The following is a 16937-nucleotide window of genomic DNA, read 5'->3' on the forward strand; positions in this document are numbered from 1 at the left end:
CACAAGAGAAAGACTAAAGGCAAAGATGTGGCCTGTTGATACCTACAGCCGGTCCAGTGGGAGCCTCTGGATAGGTTTTCCTCCAAGGGATCTGGGATGAGGAAATACATTTGACAGTTGACAGTTGACTCTCCAGCCAAGCAGGCTCTGACAGCACCTGTTAACTCAACTGCACCAGATCATTTAGCTCAGCAGGCAGCTGGTGTGTTCACTTGAGCACATTACGTCTGAAGATCATATGTTAGCTTTCGTACTGTCCAAATTGCCTTTATGTTCCAAGAAGTTCTTTGTTGTTAGGAATCTATCTTTCCTCCCTTCCTTGCTCTCTCTTCCTTCTGGCCTGTCTTTCCTCCTTTCTCGGTCTCTTTTATTATTATTTTCCATATTCAGTTTCCCTTCGTGCATCAAATGCACATTATTGACTACCAGCTTTAGGCCTATGTTTGTTTTCCAGAAAAGACTATGACTCAGCTTAAGGTCTCACAACATGAGGAATTCTGTGCCTGCCTCAGAAACACTAATCAATATGACATTTGAAGATTGCCTTTGCAAGTCAATGGCACAGCATAAGCCTGTGCTGACCACCACAGTGTGTCTATGTGGACTACCTACCTGCGGAATATATGGAAGACCCTTCCACCTGAGGGCTGCCACCAAAACCCTTACAACTTTTTAGAGGAAATAAGACTTTAGGAAGCTACCAACAAATGACAGAAGGTAGCACAGAGCTGATTTTCGTTGAATCTGTGTATGTTAGCATACAGAAATGAGTTGCTGGACACTGTAGGGCTCATTAATATTTTCCTAGAAGAGCTATGCATCACTAGGATTACAGAATATAGACAGGAATCATTAAAAAGGAATGTGAAAGAGTGTACAGCCAGGAGGAGGGACAAAATAACCAAGACAACAAACAGAGAATAGATTTACCTTCAATTTTCTTTCTCTTCTTACATCTGGGTCTTTCTAGACTTTTAAAAGAGAGACCACTTTTCTATCTTTTACATTATAATAAGTAGCACTTAGCCATTTTTGTTTTTTATCAGAGACATATTTGTGGATAGCCCTTGATGTAGACACATCTTTGATCCTTTATATGTGAATGAACATATTCAATGGCTGCTACCTGCCCATCTTAACATGATGTTGGCCCTAACAGAAGAATCATATGATTTGTTAGTAAAGGCAAACTTCTGCCTAACACTCTTTACTTCCCTAGTGCCACTGGCCTCAAGCATGCTGGCTGCGTGTGTCCCTGGAGGCTTTCTTGAGGGTGTTCTATGATTCAACCTCCAGATTCTTTGTGTATTGAACAAGGAATCAGTAAGACACAAGATAGTAGTAATGCACACGTAGATTTATTAAAAGTAAAAAGAAAAGTATGAATTCATTCTACCAATTGGCAGTGGGCTGAAGCAAGCCCAGGGCTCAAGAGCTGTTTTGGAAGCCCAGGAACTTTTTTAATTATAAGAGAAGAGTTCTCTGAAGAGATGGACCTTCCTTTGTCTGTTGTAGGTGATTAATTTTCTTAGTTGGAGGTTTGTTCAACTTTTAGGTTGGTCCAGAGCAATTTGAAGGATGTTTTTACTTGGTTATGAGGTACCAGACATAAGCTTATTTCACAATCACACATGTCTGACCCTATCTTCCCATCTTACTTTGTGTTCATGTAATTATACCCCAGATCAGACATGTGTCATCTTCGCATCTCACTTTGTGTTCATGTAACTATACCCACAGCCATTGCCATGAACTCCTATGCCAAAAATGTACATGAACATATATGTGTCTTTCCACAAAACTATATTTTGTTGACCACAATAAACTCACAAGATTTAGTAGTGCCAATGGCAGCAATCCATCACATAACCCTGCCCATGTCAGTAACCTGGACAAGGCACACACAAGTTCTTTTACTACAATCCCAGTTGCTAATACACTCATGTTGCATGCCACATATCTACAGTAGAGTTCAAGAGGTTTCACAAGCAGTTTGAGGAAGAGTCTGTGTTGACTGGATAGCAATGAGCCAGACCAGGGTGAGCAGGGAGCTGCTGCTGGAGCTGCTGGAGTTGGGTCTGAGAGTGAAGCTGCAGAGTTCATCTGAAAGGTGGAAGGCTTGGGCCCAGAGCAGGAAACTAGTTGGGGGCAGGAAACAGGAGGTCTGGACGGTAAACAAATGAAACAGTAAACAGGTGATTAGGCCACAGTGAAAATAGGGGGCCAAGATAAGCCAACAGTCCAGGAATAGCCTGAGAGTCCTTTACTTGGTGGTTGGTATGGGGCTGTTGTCTCATTGTGTTAGTGGTCATCACTTTATGAGGTCCAGATGAACATGTCCAATCCATTTTGGGGCCTGCTTTCTCTGATATAATTCTAGCACGTCTCCACTGTTTGAGTTCACTCCAGTGAATTTATAGGGTGGCTCAGTTTTTATTCCCAGGAATAAGTCATGCATCTGCCTGTGCTGTGTAGGTGCTGTCTGATGGATGATGCAATTTCTGGGTCCACTTTGTGCCTGCAATTCTTCTTCTTATTCAAACAAAGTCAAAAGCTGCTTGTGGAAATGGAGTTTCCGGGGGCAAAGGCATGACCTGAAAATCCACCATTTTATGTAGTATGGATTATCTTAAAGTGCTGCGTAGCCTGGTATCAGCCATGCAGAATCTCCATGTCTGTTCAAATACCCTGTACCAATCTTTCAAAGAAACAATAGCAAGTGCTAGATTAAATATTGATAGAAAGGGCCTAAAAAGGTCTTAGCAGGTAAAGGTACTTACTGTCACAATTTTAGACTTGAGGTTAATCCTTGGGAACTGTGTGGTAGAAGGAAAGAACTGACTCCTGTAGGCTCTGCTTTGACCTGCACATGTGCACCATGGCACATGCATGTTTCTGCCATGAGTTCCCTAAGAAGGGACTAGACTAGCAGCCTAATGTGGCACTCTTCTTGCCACTAAAGAATCATTGTGCTATCTATCTATCTATTTATCTATCTTTCTATCTCTCATCCACCTTCTCCACCACTTCCTTCTCCTCCCTCTTAACCTTCAATCTATGAACTTGCCCTCTCTGCTCCCTAAATTCCATTGCTTAAGCTTTTGAGACAAGAACCCAAAGGCACTTGATCAGCTCCGGTGTCCTTTGAGTTTCCAGGACTCCAGAAAGGCCCAGAGGTTCTCAGAGATGCGCCCCGCTATTCCCACATCAATAGACCATTTATTACATAAACACTACACATGATGTAGCACTTCCTCTATGGAAAACAGCTAGTCTAATGGAAAGAAACAGCTACAACTAACTTCCTCTCAAGATGATTCAATATCCCGTATGAGACTTTACCATCATCCCTGGGGGCTTCCAGAGCATCTTCATAAGCAGGAATAGATATTCTGAGTAACTTGTCTCCACTCTATAGTCATTATTTTCAAATACATCTCTCAAGAAAACCTGAGGTAAGACAAAAATTTTGGACCTGTGATCCCTAAACATTCATGCCTCTTGAGCTCTGTCAACAACCCTATCTCTCAATCCACTATCACACAGTGTCCCCATCCAATCTCCCTTTATCTTGTTGTCTGTACTCAGGAAATGATCATTATAATTTAGAAAGCTTTATGGTGTTATGGGAAGAACACAGAACTAAGTGGCTGAACACTCTGCCACCTATTAGCTGTGTGATTTCTCCTCTTCTCATCTGTCAAATGGAGACCGTAACAATAACATCCACTTGACAGGCTGTTGTGAATGTGGACTTAGCCGATGTGCCCTGTGACTTCCAAAGTGCTGTGGTTCCTGGTCTCTATGAGGGTAATTGGGCCAAGGGCCTTTTCCCACCAGCCTTCAAGTCCCTTATGGGCAGGCTGTATTCCCTGCTGAGATCCTGGCACTGGCTGACAGACAGGGCTGTTCCTAAGCTCATTTTGGCAACAATGAAGACACAAAGAGTGACATCAATGTACCTACATAAGTGGGTGCGCAGCCTCAGCTCCATGAGCCCAGAGCATGTTTCTCTAGCTCAATACTTCCAAACTGAAACTGGTTGGGTTGATACCTTACTATTAACAGTAGATATGTTTTCTTCCCTCCCTTTCCCCTTCCCTCTCTTCTCTTTCCTTTTCCCTTCATTTCCTTTTCCTCCTGCCCTGCCCCACCCCCACTTCTTGTTTTAGAATCACTCCCTGTGCTGATTAGTTGCTTTTGTCAAGTTGGCACAAGCTTTGGACATCTGGGAAGGTGAACTGTCAAATGAAGAAATGCCTCTATCAGTTGGCCTGAAGGCAACCCTATTGGGCATTTTCTCAGTGACTGATGTAGGAAGACCTAGGCCACTGTGGCTAGTTACATCCTTGAGTGAGTGATGCTGGCATGTGTAAGAAAGTACTGGAGCAAGCCAGGAGGAACAAGCCAGTACACAATGTTCCTCTGTGGCCTTGGCCTTGAGTTCCTGCCCTATCTTCTTTCCATAATGGATTGTAAACCACAAAGTGAAACCAACTCTTCTCCCCAAAGTTGCTTGTGGTCATGGTCTTTATCACAGCAATGAAAATCAGAGTAAGACAATCCTTACAACATCAAACGTCTGGAGTTGGGGGCCTCTGAACCTATCATTTTCATTAAAAAAAAAAAAAAAAAAAAAAAAAAAGCAATTTTGCTTCAGACAAACATTTTCTTTTGCCCCTAATCAGTTATCTCTGAAACTGGATAAGTTTAGCTTCACATGAAATTGCCTCAGGTACTAGTATACTCTTAGTGGAAGGGCCCTTTGGGAAAGTCACTGGAGACAGTGTAATTCAAGGGGAGAGAGAGAGGTAGAACTCCTATGAGCCGAAGAGCTAGCGTCTCACATTGAACTCATTTTAATTCCAAGTCTGATGATCTAATCACTGGTTTTGAGATTCTAAGCAAAGAGCTCCACCTCATTCAACTCTGGATAGATTCACAGAGAAGAAATATTGGAAGAGTTGCATAGGTTAACATCTATAGAGTACAACTCCAGTACTCGGTTTAATGGCAACCCTAACAAACGGAAACTACTAATACCTACAAAATACTGACAAAGACTTCTCTTCAATAATTCCTTCATTCCCCTTTATTTTACATGTATCCTTCTATTTGTACTGAACATTGCCCATGTACTTCAAATTTCTCACAGTATTTTATCCTAAAAAATAAAGAGTGATCAAACCTATTTTCAGCACTTTTTACTGCGGAGGTCACAGAGTATCCATGTTATTTTCTCAATTATCAGTGAGTTAAAGACCCATAAATCAGGCAACAGAATTGGAGGCAGGTGCGGAGAGTGCCCCACCTGCCATTGGTAATTATTCCGTGGACTGGCTCCAAATGCTAATGGGATGATAGGAATTAGATATGCAGCTAAGTGGCTGGCTATTATGGAAAAATGCCTGTACAGCTGTGATCTGGATTTAGTTCAGCTTTAAAAGTCTTAAATATCAGGAATGCACAAATATCTCATGTAGATGAAGAAGGGAGATGTGAAGGAAAGAAGAAGCGTAAGAAGAGGGAAGGCTATGGCAGGCAGCTCAGAAATCTACAAGAAACAGAAGAAATGCACAAAAGTGGAAGTGTAATCATACGACAAGGTAGCAGAAGAAACTTTCAGAGGAAATCATTTTTGAGAGAAAAGTAGACAGTAAATCTATATTTTTTTCAACAATCATGGAACTCCATGCTTGTATGAGATGTAGTTGGTCCAGGTGGCCATATGGTCTTGGGGCCATGCCTTGCTTTTTTGGCTCTGGAGATATGTGGTCTTGAGAAAGTTTTTGCCTATCTGTGCATCAGTTTCTCACCTATGAAAGGAAGGCGATGGATCTTTGCAGCATCTTCGTTATGGTGGTGGTGGTATGTATTAAAAGAATTAGAGCAGATAAAGTGGTACCAGTATAAAATTAATGGTGACTGCTAGTGAATTAGCTGCAGGTGTCACTGAAGGGATGATCCACACAGAAGGACACAACCAGAATGTATTTTTCATATGAAATGGAACTAACTTTAGTTACATTTATTAAAAAAATAGACTTATGAACACACTGTGAGCACACTTGTGACTTTTTACAACGTCTTTTTTTCTGCAAGTGGCTCTGAAAATATCTTCCCTACTCTCATTCATTCCCACCCCTCCATCACAAGATTGTAGGAAACGTCTTTGGTTTTGTTTTGTTTTGTTTTTGTAAGAAATGACAGGAAGATAGTAGCCTTTGAGAAGATTTCGTCACATCCATACTCAGGACGCAGTAAGCTCTCAAGAAAGGGGAGGAGCCATATAGACCACTTCCTGCTTTCTTCCAGAAATATGTAAACTGATGTTAGTCATTGTGTCAGCAATCATTCAATAACGGTAAGGCTCTTGACTTTGTACAGCCTTATTAAGGCCATGAACGACTTTGAGAACTTGGCAGTATAGTTTGGAAGAAAAAAACCCAGTGACTGCTGAACAGTGTTCTGGGAATAAAAGCATGCTGAGCAGTAAGGGAACCCCACAGAATATGGGAGAAGGTTTCTCAATGGGGATAGGTCTTCAGCTGAATTTAACAGGAATATTAATTCAATGAAGGTGATGTCGTGACCAGAAAATGACAGAACTGATCACGCGCAACCCCAGACATTGTCAGTCTTAAAAGCAGAAGCAGAGAGAGAATTGTAGAAGATAAGGCCAGAAAGCTTGACATATTTCAATGTCATAGGGTCTGGAAGGCAAGCCAGGAGAGTCTGAGGCCCTGTAATTTTTCAGGAAGAGGTAGGCCAAGTGCATGCCTGAGAACACAGTGAGTTACCTGAAATGAATTAAAACTTCCTTGACTGGTGGTAAAGCAGTTAAATCAACAACCTGGGCCATGCTTTTTAAGGCCATAGATGAGGGACATCCCTGAAGGTGGAGAAACTTTGAGGTTCCACCCTGAGAAATGCTACACAGCTAGATGTCTCTTGAGGATGTGGAATTTCCAGATACAGTGACTCCATGTGAGCTCAGGCCATTGCTAAGGTAAGATGCAGTGGAGGGAGAAAAGTGTTTCAGCTAGAATTTGCCAGAACTCCTGACAATTTTCCTCATGAGGACCAAAACAGGCAAAAAAAAAAATATATATATATATATATATATATATCAGTTAGAAGACAAAATTATCAAAAAGGCCAAGTCTTCTGGTGGGGAGAAGAGGACAAAAGCAGATATTAGAAACACTGGTGGGAGACAGAAATCTGTGACTTGTCTTCAGTGAGACTTCAACCCCTTTCCCACAGCTCATTGTTATCAAGATCTTTTGGGGATATGCTGCCCTGGGAGAAGATGGCCACAGAAACCCCCAAAGGGTTGGCGGCTCATCTGGGAATCTTACAAGTAGTAAGAGGGGAAAACAGCCTCTTTTCCCTCAGCATCAAAGAGCCCAGAGTCAGCCTTGCAGAACCTTGGGAGGCCACCGCTTTCTGGTTCCCACGCCCTAGCTCACTAGTTTGCACATACTGCTGCCTTAACTGAACTTTGGGAGTGAGGACAAGGGCCTTTAACCTACTGGCTCTCTCCCAGAGGAGAGGCAGGAACGTGAGGAGGACCATGGGCTCACTGTCTGTTTCCAGCTGTGGTCTTGGCTGCCTGTAATTCCAACTGGCTTGATGACTTTGCTCTGTGGTGCCCCCACTGCCCCCACCCCACTGTCATAGCAGTAAATTCAAACCAGAGAGTCTGTGAGTTTAGAGCACCTTTTTTTTTTTTTTAAACGTATTTGCCTATTTCCTGCTTTATGAATGGCACCGAATTTGGCAAATTTGGAGAACGGAAAAAAAAAAAAAAAAAAAAAAAAAAAAAAAAAAAAAAAAAAAAAAAAAACCCAGGACATTAGCTCTTAGAGAGAAGCTGGCCTTTTATCGAATTCTTGCTTCCAAGATGGGGGGGGGGGGGGGGAGGGGGAAGGCGGTTCCCACTTGCCCCAACTCAGGCAAGATGTGGGAAAACCCCAGCAGTTTCTTGGGCTCCATGCTCCAGCAAGCCCATGCCATCAAGATGCTGGGTGCTTAGCATTTTGTCCTGTTTTATAGCAGCCACCGTGGACTCCCTCTCCTTTTCCTGTCCCTTCCTTCCATTTCCTTAGCCCGTTACTTTTTCTTCTCCCTTCCCTTCTTTGCTCTGTTTGCCACACCTTTTACTTCTCCGTCTCCATTTCCGCCTGTCACTCTTCTTGTACTCCCTACAGCTTCTTGGTCCTCTTCCCCGCACTCCACCTTTTTCTTCTTTCTCAATTAGAATAGTGAGACACGTGAGCTCTGGATGCAGAACGCTTGGCTTGACTCAAGCTCTACCACTTTTCTTAGTATATGCTTCTGGGCCCATCTCTGAACTTCCCTGTATCCAATTGGTCTCACTAATGTCATCTTACTCTGGGGTTAAACAAGATAACGTAAGTCATTCAGCATCTGCTTGGCCCTTAGAGCTCATGGCATGCACGTAAGGTGTGGCCACTAACTTATATGCTTCCTTTGGAAAACTTACCCTCTCTCCAAGCATTATCATCTGTATCTGTCATAGAACAGTCTTTCCTACTGGCTTTCTCTTTGGTCCCCTGCATACACAACCTAAAATATTGGGCTCTAAAGGTAAATTATCACTAAGCAATCTCATCTAATTTTCTCATATTCTAACAGAAAAGATAAACCCTAGTATTTTCCTTTCTCAAGGCATTTCTATGTACCATCTAAGCATAAAAGGAACAAAACAATATGGACCAAAGCAACAGCTAATTTAACTGATCATCTGTGCTTAAGGACCTAAGAAGATTCTCCCTCCCTCCCCCCCCCCCCCCCTCTCTCTCTCTCTCTCTCTCTCTCTCTCTCTCTCTCTCTCTCTCTCCAACCTCTGTCATCTATTTAAAAATTTTATATCTCCAAAGCTGGCAACAAAAGTATTCCAAACACAGTGCGAGGCATGCTGGGGAGAATCCTCCTCCACCAAAGTCTAGTTTCTGTTTTTAGATTGCCATAGAGAAGAACGAGGCATCTTAATCTACACATCTTAATCTACGCTGCCCCCACCACACACACACAAATTGATTGCAACAGCATAGTGCAGTGTTTAAGAGGTGGATCTCAGTATCGACCTGAGTAGGAGTGTTCTGCTGGTCTAGCCAAGAATCCATACACTATCTAACCACTCTTGTATCTATACCTTCTGGAACACATAGCCTGGGGAACTTCCAGAAAGGAGATGGGAGCAATAGAGAGTGTATTTTGGTTCTGTTCTTGGTCCATACACCAGTGGTACCTTTGCTGCTTTTAGTCCATCTGCATGTGGCTGTTTGGAGGCCGCTGTGTCTCTGCCCTGTTCTTCATGGACCATGATGCCTCTGTGCACATCCCAGCTCTGTTGCTTGCAGGGTGGTAAGCTACTAATTAGTTATCTCACCTGTAAAAGATATTAGAGCCAATCCTCCTGATTGACATCTCTACCTCAGGGCTGTTGTGAGAAGCAAGTGTGCATGAGAAAGAGAAACAGAGGGATCTCAGGGTGCATCTGGAGGGACGGGGTGCAAACGTCTTATATATATATATGAGAAATTTGGGTTCCTCTGTGCATCTTTCATTTTTCTAAGTATAGGATCCAAGGTTTCTCTAAGATCTTTAAAAGCATCATTACTCAAAAAAATGTCTGCAATCATCTGTGCCTTACAGTCCTCTGAGTACAACACTTAAAAGAGGAAAGAACCAGGAAATGGAGGGTCTCATAACATGATCAAATCCTGATTTCAGATGTGAGAATTCTGTGACCTCTTTCTCAGGGACTGGCAAAGGGCCAAGACAATATTGAGCAGCTGTGGCAAGGAGCTGTCTCCCAGACTCCTCTAGGTACCTCCGGCCTCCTCAGTTTCTGCACGCTTTCCCTCCAGTCATCCAGACAGATAATTGAAAGCAGATAGCTATTCAGAGGGGGAATCCTACCCTTAAAATGCTAATGAGTATGGAAAAGGACAGTTGTGTCAGTCACCCCAACACTTGGGAGATTCAGACAGGAGGATCACCATGAATTTACACCCAGAGTAGGCTTCACAGTTGGATTACAAGCCAGCTGGACTACAGAGTGAGACCCCAGTTGGTTTTTGTTACTGTTGTTCTTGGTGGTGGTGGTTTGGTGTGGTTTTTTTTGGTTGTTTCATTTTGTTTTGTTTAAAGCCCATTGAAGACCTGCAAACAGATCACCGATGCTGCTGCTTAGCTCTCTTTGAACCTAGAGTAGTCTGGGGGGGCGAATTGGGGGGGGAGTGGGGGTGGGAAGGGGAGCCTTGAGCAGAAGCAGGCAGAAAATGAAAGAACCCAGAGCCTAAACAACAGGGTTTCTGCTTTCCTTCCCAGAGTTGGCAGGGGAGGGATAAAAGACTCAGTGTGAGTCATTGTCTAAAGGCATTCAATGCCCTGCCTTTTCTCACACCATGCCTCTCTGCATCATGAATGTGTTTCCAAGCAGACTGTTTAGTAGGAAGCATTTATTTAGTCTTGTTATTAAGCTATGTGTGTTTCATTGGAAGCATCAGTGTTGAGGCCTATAAAGCACATGATAGAAACAGGCATGCACATGGAAGGAGTATTCTCCACATGGACCAGCAGCAGGCAGGCTCGCCATGTCAAGGAGCGATGGAAATGCGATTGAAAGCACACTCAAGATGTATTACATAAAATAATTTACTTCTCATTCAGAATGACTTTTCAGAACTAATTTGTGAGACAGCAGTCTGTGAGTACACGTACAATCTCAAAGTCATGATAATATTAGGGCAAGACCAAGGACCTGTACAAACACGATCGTAGACCAGTGGATAACAAAAAACAGGGTGGGCACTAAAGGAACGCTCTGGGGACATTACAAGTGAGACTGTGGGAGAGACAAAAAGGGTACACTTAGAAAACTGATTTCTTCACTACGATGAGGCTTGGATACACACAACTCCAGTACCTTGCTTTGGCAGCCTAGTACATTGCCTTCCTAGCCACAGCGGTGCTCATGCATGTAATTTAAACTGGAGCAATGGCTACTGTGTGTGCAAGAGTATGTGTGTGCTCTCAAAGGCAGAAGTTTTAGAAGAATGAGAAGAAAACTACTTCCTGGGCATTCGTTAGTAGTTCAGGTAATATCCTGTACCTCCGTTTATAAAACAATACGACAATAAAAACATTGTACAAAACAACATCATAAATAACACAAATGAGAAATTTTCAAGTATTTCATGTGCCTTGAAAAGTCCCAAACAGTAGTCCTACCAACTAATATCCTGTCTTCCTCTTTTCTCTTTCTTTTTCTTTCCTTTCCCCCTTCACTGGTCTCTGCGAGCCTTGATGCTTGGGGTGCTCATGCTCTTACTTCAAAGCAGAAAACCAAGGAAGGCTTTTCAGTCTGCAAGAGCTCACTTCCTCCTTCTAAAGCATAACCCTTCCTCTGACGGTGCTTTACAAACGTAAGCAACGTAGCTTAGAACCATTGCAGACGGCCACGGTTCTGAAAGTGGACAACCAACCACCGTGAACGAAGGACGCTCGTCAGACAGCTGACATTCTCGGGTGGTGGGACTAAGAGAGCACCTTATCAAGAGAGGAAAGAAATAGGATAATTTCTAGGTCCTCTGGCCTCACTTAGGCAGTAGCCCCTGGTAGGGCTAGCCGGCAAGGTCTGGACCGCATCCCTTCAGTCAGCTCAAACATCCCATCGCCCAGCTCCAGACCAACCTGACTGCTAATCAGCATGCCCCTGAGCACTCAGGCAAAGAGGGAAGGCCAACAGGACAGGGACTTAAAAGTGCCAGTACTGATCACTGACGCAAGACAGTTCTATGTCAGCCAGACAGAGGATTTTTCAGAGTATTCACCCCTTAGCTTAGTGCTCGGTGTGGAGGCCACTAGTGCTTAAACATGAAGGCCCCGACTATTCTTCACCAAGACCCATTGGTTTTACAGAATGCTTGCCCCACAAGGTAGAGTTCCTTTCTTAGCCTACATGCCAGTTAATTTAGTTTGCCCTGTTCAAACACAGTATGAAGGACCAGAAATCAGAACACGTGTGTAAGCATGTGTACACACTCCAGTTTGAGCACCTAGGGTCTTTCTCGCCTTTTCTTGTAGAAATATGTGTGCATGTCTGAATACATATATATATTCATACATATTCACACATATGTTTGAATAGATACAATATGTACAGAATGTATATGCATACATATACACACATGTCAATCTCACCTAAATACCGAGAGTCTGTATGTAGGAAGTGCTGCTGGCTGACATTGCATGTTCATGTGATGTCACATGAAGTATACCAACCAACAAACGTGAGGTCAAACTGTTAGAACAGGAGGACTGCCAGCAATCTCTCTGAAAAGCCAGACCAAAGGGCCATTATTTGGAGACTTGCTCATATGACACCCTTAAGGAAACTTGGGAAATTTTTAAACAAATTGGGTCATACCCCAACGAAAACCCCAACACCGCAACTAAGTCTACTTTTACATGGAAGTGACTCGCACACGGCAGGCAGCACAGACACTAGACTACAAGGTGAATAAAGCAATGGTGCTTAATACAGATCAATATTTGGCCTCAGGTTTTCCAGAGCATAGAGTCTTGGTATTTCAGCTCTCTGCCTCTGTGTGAAAATTTAGGCACACTGAGGGACTAGGGAAGCACAGTCTGCAGAACTTTTGGCTCTTTTCTGCTTCTCTGCCCCACAGCCGGAAGGAGTGGTCAAGTCGAGATAGAATCGAGACTTGAGGAAGCGGCGGTATGAATCCTTTTCCATCAGGTTGAAAATCTTCTTCTGGGCTTCATCAAAGCAGGTTATCGTGGGCTCTAACATGTTCCGGCTTGTCTCCTCCCTGGTGCAAGAATCCAGGTTCACCTGACGTGCAAAGACCAAGATTGCGTTAGATCTAGAACCCTGTTGAGGAGAGGAGGCTACAGGCTTATAGTCAAAAAGTAGCTGGGAACCTTCCCCCTGGGAGTGTAGCCCGGGACATTTGAGTCTTCCCTGGCATGTGGGAATGCAGAAAAGGTCTGTACTACCTCTACATGGGAAGAGCACTTTATTTCTCTTTACTTATACATTGGGGAGATTTATGATTGTGTTTATTAATGAACGTCATTGATATCATATAGACAAAACTAACTTTTTTCCTAATATACATACTCGAAAGGTTGTCAAGCGTGTTCCATTGTTCCTTTAACTATTGGCTCTAAAGAACCTCGATACTGAATGCCACCCCTAGGAATCCTCAGTAAGAACTAGAAAGTTCTGTGCCATGGACACTTACCTCTTTTGTTGCTTGCACTGAGATGAACTCATTGTAGATCTTCTTGGCCTTGGGACTCAGTTTAGAAGGTGACTTGATTTTCTTGTACTCCTCACAGCTGATCCAGAAGTCAATGTTCTCCTCACTGTACTCTGACTTCAGGAAAGCTTTGAAAGCTGCCAGTCCACCTGTGACAGAGGACAAAGAGCCACAGTCAGCACACGGGCTGACTGGCTGGATGGAACACTCCGAATAAGGCCATGGCACTTAGGAATGCATGTATGTGTTCAAGAAACTCCCCGTTCCTTCCCTCTTTGAGAGTCAGCTAGCCCAAATTCATGGCTGACATATAGAAGACCCCAGTTTTTTTCTGGTGGTGTTTACTCATGATTGAGTCATCTTTCATGAAATCATATTTCTGAAACATCCGTACGGCTATCAACTGCCAAGGTGGTTTTAAAATGAGAGTTGGGGTTCATTGTGCTAGAAGAGCTCATTATGTGAGTCTTTTCTTTTGTCACTTTGTCCATGTAAGGAGAAGGATGGTTTTCTTATTAATGATCAAATTGGTATCTGAATAAACTTTCCATGGAGTTTGATAGTTCTAAAACACGTCAGCTATAAAACTAAAATGCTTGTATCATATTCTGGAAGTCAGGAGGATCTGTACAGTTCCCACTAGACTGACATATTAGGAAATGGTTTGTCTTACACAGAATTCTGTTTTCCTCAGTGTGTGTGTATGTGTGTGTGTGTTTGTTTTGATGGAGAAAAGATGAGAAAGAAAGAATTATGGCTACTTACATTCATGGTTAATCAGGTTTTCCAGCGATTCAGCCCATTTCTTTACTTCTTCTTGGCTCACCCTGGAGATATTACAAAAGAATTATTTGAACACATAGCATAGAATTAAAGCAAACAAACAAACAAAAAACTAAGGTAAGATGTAACATATTGTCTATTAGGGTACTTTTTATGAAATATGTAGAGATTTAAATTCTAAGTATGATTGCCATAAAATGGAATCTCTGTCTGCCTTCCTGTCTGTCTCTGCCCTGCCTCGTGTGTGTGTGTGTGTGTGTGTGTGTATGTGTGTGTGTTAAGATCTTGTTATTAATCTCAGGTTATTCTCCTAACCTCCCATGGGCTGAGATTAGAGTTGTGTACCATCATCTTAGAAATGGAGGCCAAGTCTGTTCAACTCAGGGCCTGTCTTCCCTCTTCTCATGTGAAATCCATATCATCGGATAGCTGATACTCAACAGCTCTTCACCAAAGCCATTTCTCTTACCTCTGGCAAGTAACAACTTTGTCCTTTTTGCTATGTGAAGAACTGTGTTCACAGGAGTCAGATTTCTGCAGCAGGAACCCCAGCCGGTGTTTCATATCCTTTGCGCTGCAAGGAAGAAGACAAGAATTGACGTGAGAAATGGATTTCTTTAAAAGACAGACATGTGGGTGCTTGAGGGCCCATGACTACGTGGCTGCTGTGTGGGTCGTTGGAAGCAGGCCCCTTAGGGGAGCAGCACTGGCCTGAGCTCCCAGAAAAGACTCCTTTGGTATCTTTGGGGAAACCATGCTAATAAGTGGCGGCTCTTTTGAAATGTATGCAGTAACTGCCAGAAACATGACACTGTCTCCTTATAGGACACCTTCTGGAAGCTGAGTGCTATTTCCCACAGCAAGCAATGGAAGCACTCAATAAAGTAGAAGCAAGTATAGTCAGCCTTGAGTGTGCGTTTGTCTGTCTGTCTGTGTACATGGAATATATATAAGCTTGGATGTGTAGCCCTGCAGAGAGGAGCAGAAAAAGTGAATGGCACAAATGCTCAGGCTGAAAGCTGAGCCCCAGCTGCCTTGTTCCTAGACAATCTCTAGCTAAAGCTGCAACAACAACAACAACAACAGCCACACCTACAATACAGGGAGATCACACTAAAAAGGGCGTCTGAAACGTTGGGATAGGAGAAGCAACACGGAGTCATCGCTGAGGTGAGAAATCACGCAATTATTTAGTTAGAGCAGCTCCCAGTTTTCTGCCACCATTTAATAGGCACCCAGGGTATAGCAGAGATTCTGCCTACATAACTTCCAGCTCAACTCCATCATTCTTTCTTAATAGATTTTTTTTATTACTGTTATCTCTTTTACTATAGAAGCCAAGAAATATTTTAAGAAAAATAGTGTTTCCAAAGCAACAAAGAATCATGTGCCTGGAAGGGTTAAAGAAGAAGGGCCGTGCACAATGGCATTTTAGAATGGATGGCTACATACTGGTCGCTTATCAGTGGACTCTCTCAGAATGTCCGAATCTCACTGATGTTCTTGGGCTGCCCTTTAAGTGGTATTTTTCCATCTCTTACAAGACTATCTCCTTTCTCTTTTTCCCCAGCTGGTGACTAGTGACAAAGTCCTCCCCAGTGACAGCAAGAAAAAAAAAATCACCAGAGCTGTGACAGTCCTAAAGTGATGCTATGGATACATTGTAATCCAGCCCAGAGAAAAATGACTTCCTATCTCCTGTGCCTGCCTCTGGCCAGCTACTGACTAACCCACAGACAGCTGCAAAGAGCTGCATGCATCCTTGGCAAGTATCTTGTAACGTAACGGAAGCATAAAAATAAAAACGAAATGACTTCAGAAGTCACTGGAGACAGGTAACCTGGGTATATAAGTGGTCCTTCCTCTGTTGTCCCCAACTATGTACCCTTGAGCAGATAAGACCCTCTGGAGACCCTGTCACTGAAGATGAGAGCTGATTAACTCTTTGAGGACAGACTCGATAACACACAAATGCGATCCTTCTCAGAATTATTTCTAAATAGAAATTTAACATGATATATATTTCCAAGGATGGAGGGGGGGAAATGCCTGGTAGACCTACAGATGACTTCTGACTTTTGACTTTAAGAGGAAATCATGTAACACACACTAACCTTGTGATTTCTCATCCACCAGTTACTATATAAGTAATCTATGAAATTATTTATTTATACCCTTCAAAAAAGAATCCAGAGATACACGGATGCCTCTAAAACGTTAAGCTGGTATGTTACCATCACCGTTTATTTCTCAGCCACATCTCAGTTCAGCAGCTGGAGGTGGGGCAGAGAGATGGGAGAGATCTAGTTTGGAAAAGATTCTTTTATTCTCACCTTTGTTTACAACAAAGGTAGAGTGGTGGGTACAGCAGAACGCCACAGAAAGCATTCTGACAATGTTTTCAAACTTCCTTCTGAGGGTTCTCCCCCCACAAGAACAAGTGTAGGATCAGGGAGGGGGCCCTGGTTCTGGGTGCTCAGGAATGTTCAAACAGGGGCAACAGTCACTGAAGGAATAAGGGTGCATCCATCCCCAAAACCTTCTGTCCAAATAGCTTGACTAAAGAGTCCCGCTTAAAAGTTAGAACCAGTCTAAAAACAAAAGCCATGCGAAATAAAACACACATTTGAGAAGCCTGCTTCCTAAGCCAAAGTGCCTGGCTAGTACTAGGGAGAAGCTACCTACCGGGGCTTCTTGGAGCATATTGTGTATAATCCCAGAAAACTTCCTAAGCACAGCCTGCAAGTCACTGAGAAAGTCTATGCAAAACTTTAGGCTGTCCCATAACAGAAACCCCTCTTACCTCCTCAGGCAGGAAGCCGGCAGACCTGC

General features: G+C 43.1%; 1 protein-coding gene across 2 annotated transcripts in view; it reads right to left on the reverse strand.

Moving 5' to 3' along the window:
• Nucleotides 1-12150: 12150 nt before the first annotated feature.
• Nucleotides 12151-16937, reverse strand: part of Rgs4 (regulator of G protein signaling 4) — a 4948-nt gene continuing 161 nt past the window's right edge. The window contains exons 1-5 of one of the 2 annotated variants that reach the window (XM_051147807.1): nt 16909-16937; nt 14575-14679; nt 14088-14149; nt 13305-13471; nt 12151-12892 (exon numbers count right to left, since the gene is read on the reverse strand). The exon at nt 16909-16937 is cut by the window's right edge and continues 151 nt beyond it. In XM_051147807.1, coding sequence (XP_051003764.1) covers nt 12653-12892; nt 13305-13471; nt 14088-14149; nt 14575-14679; nt 16909-16937 — 603 coding nt within the window. In that variant the 3' untranslated portion in view covers nt 12151-12652. The remainder of the gene's footprint in view (nt 12893-13304; nt 13472-14087; nt 14150-14574; nt 14680-16908) is intronic. The other variant, XM_051147808.1, reaches the window with a different exon arrangement.

This window comes from Acomys russatus, chromosome 6 (genome assembly GCF_903995435.1).
Source record: "Acomys russatus chromosome 6, mAcoRus1.1, whole genome shotgun sequence".
NCBI classification, from domain to species: domain Eukaryota; kingdom Metazoa; phylum Chordata; class Mammalia; order Rodentia; family Muridae; genus Acomys; species Acomys russatus.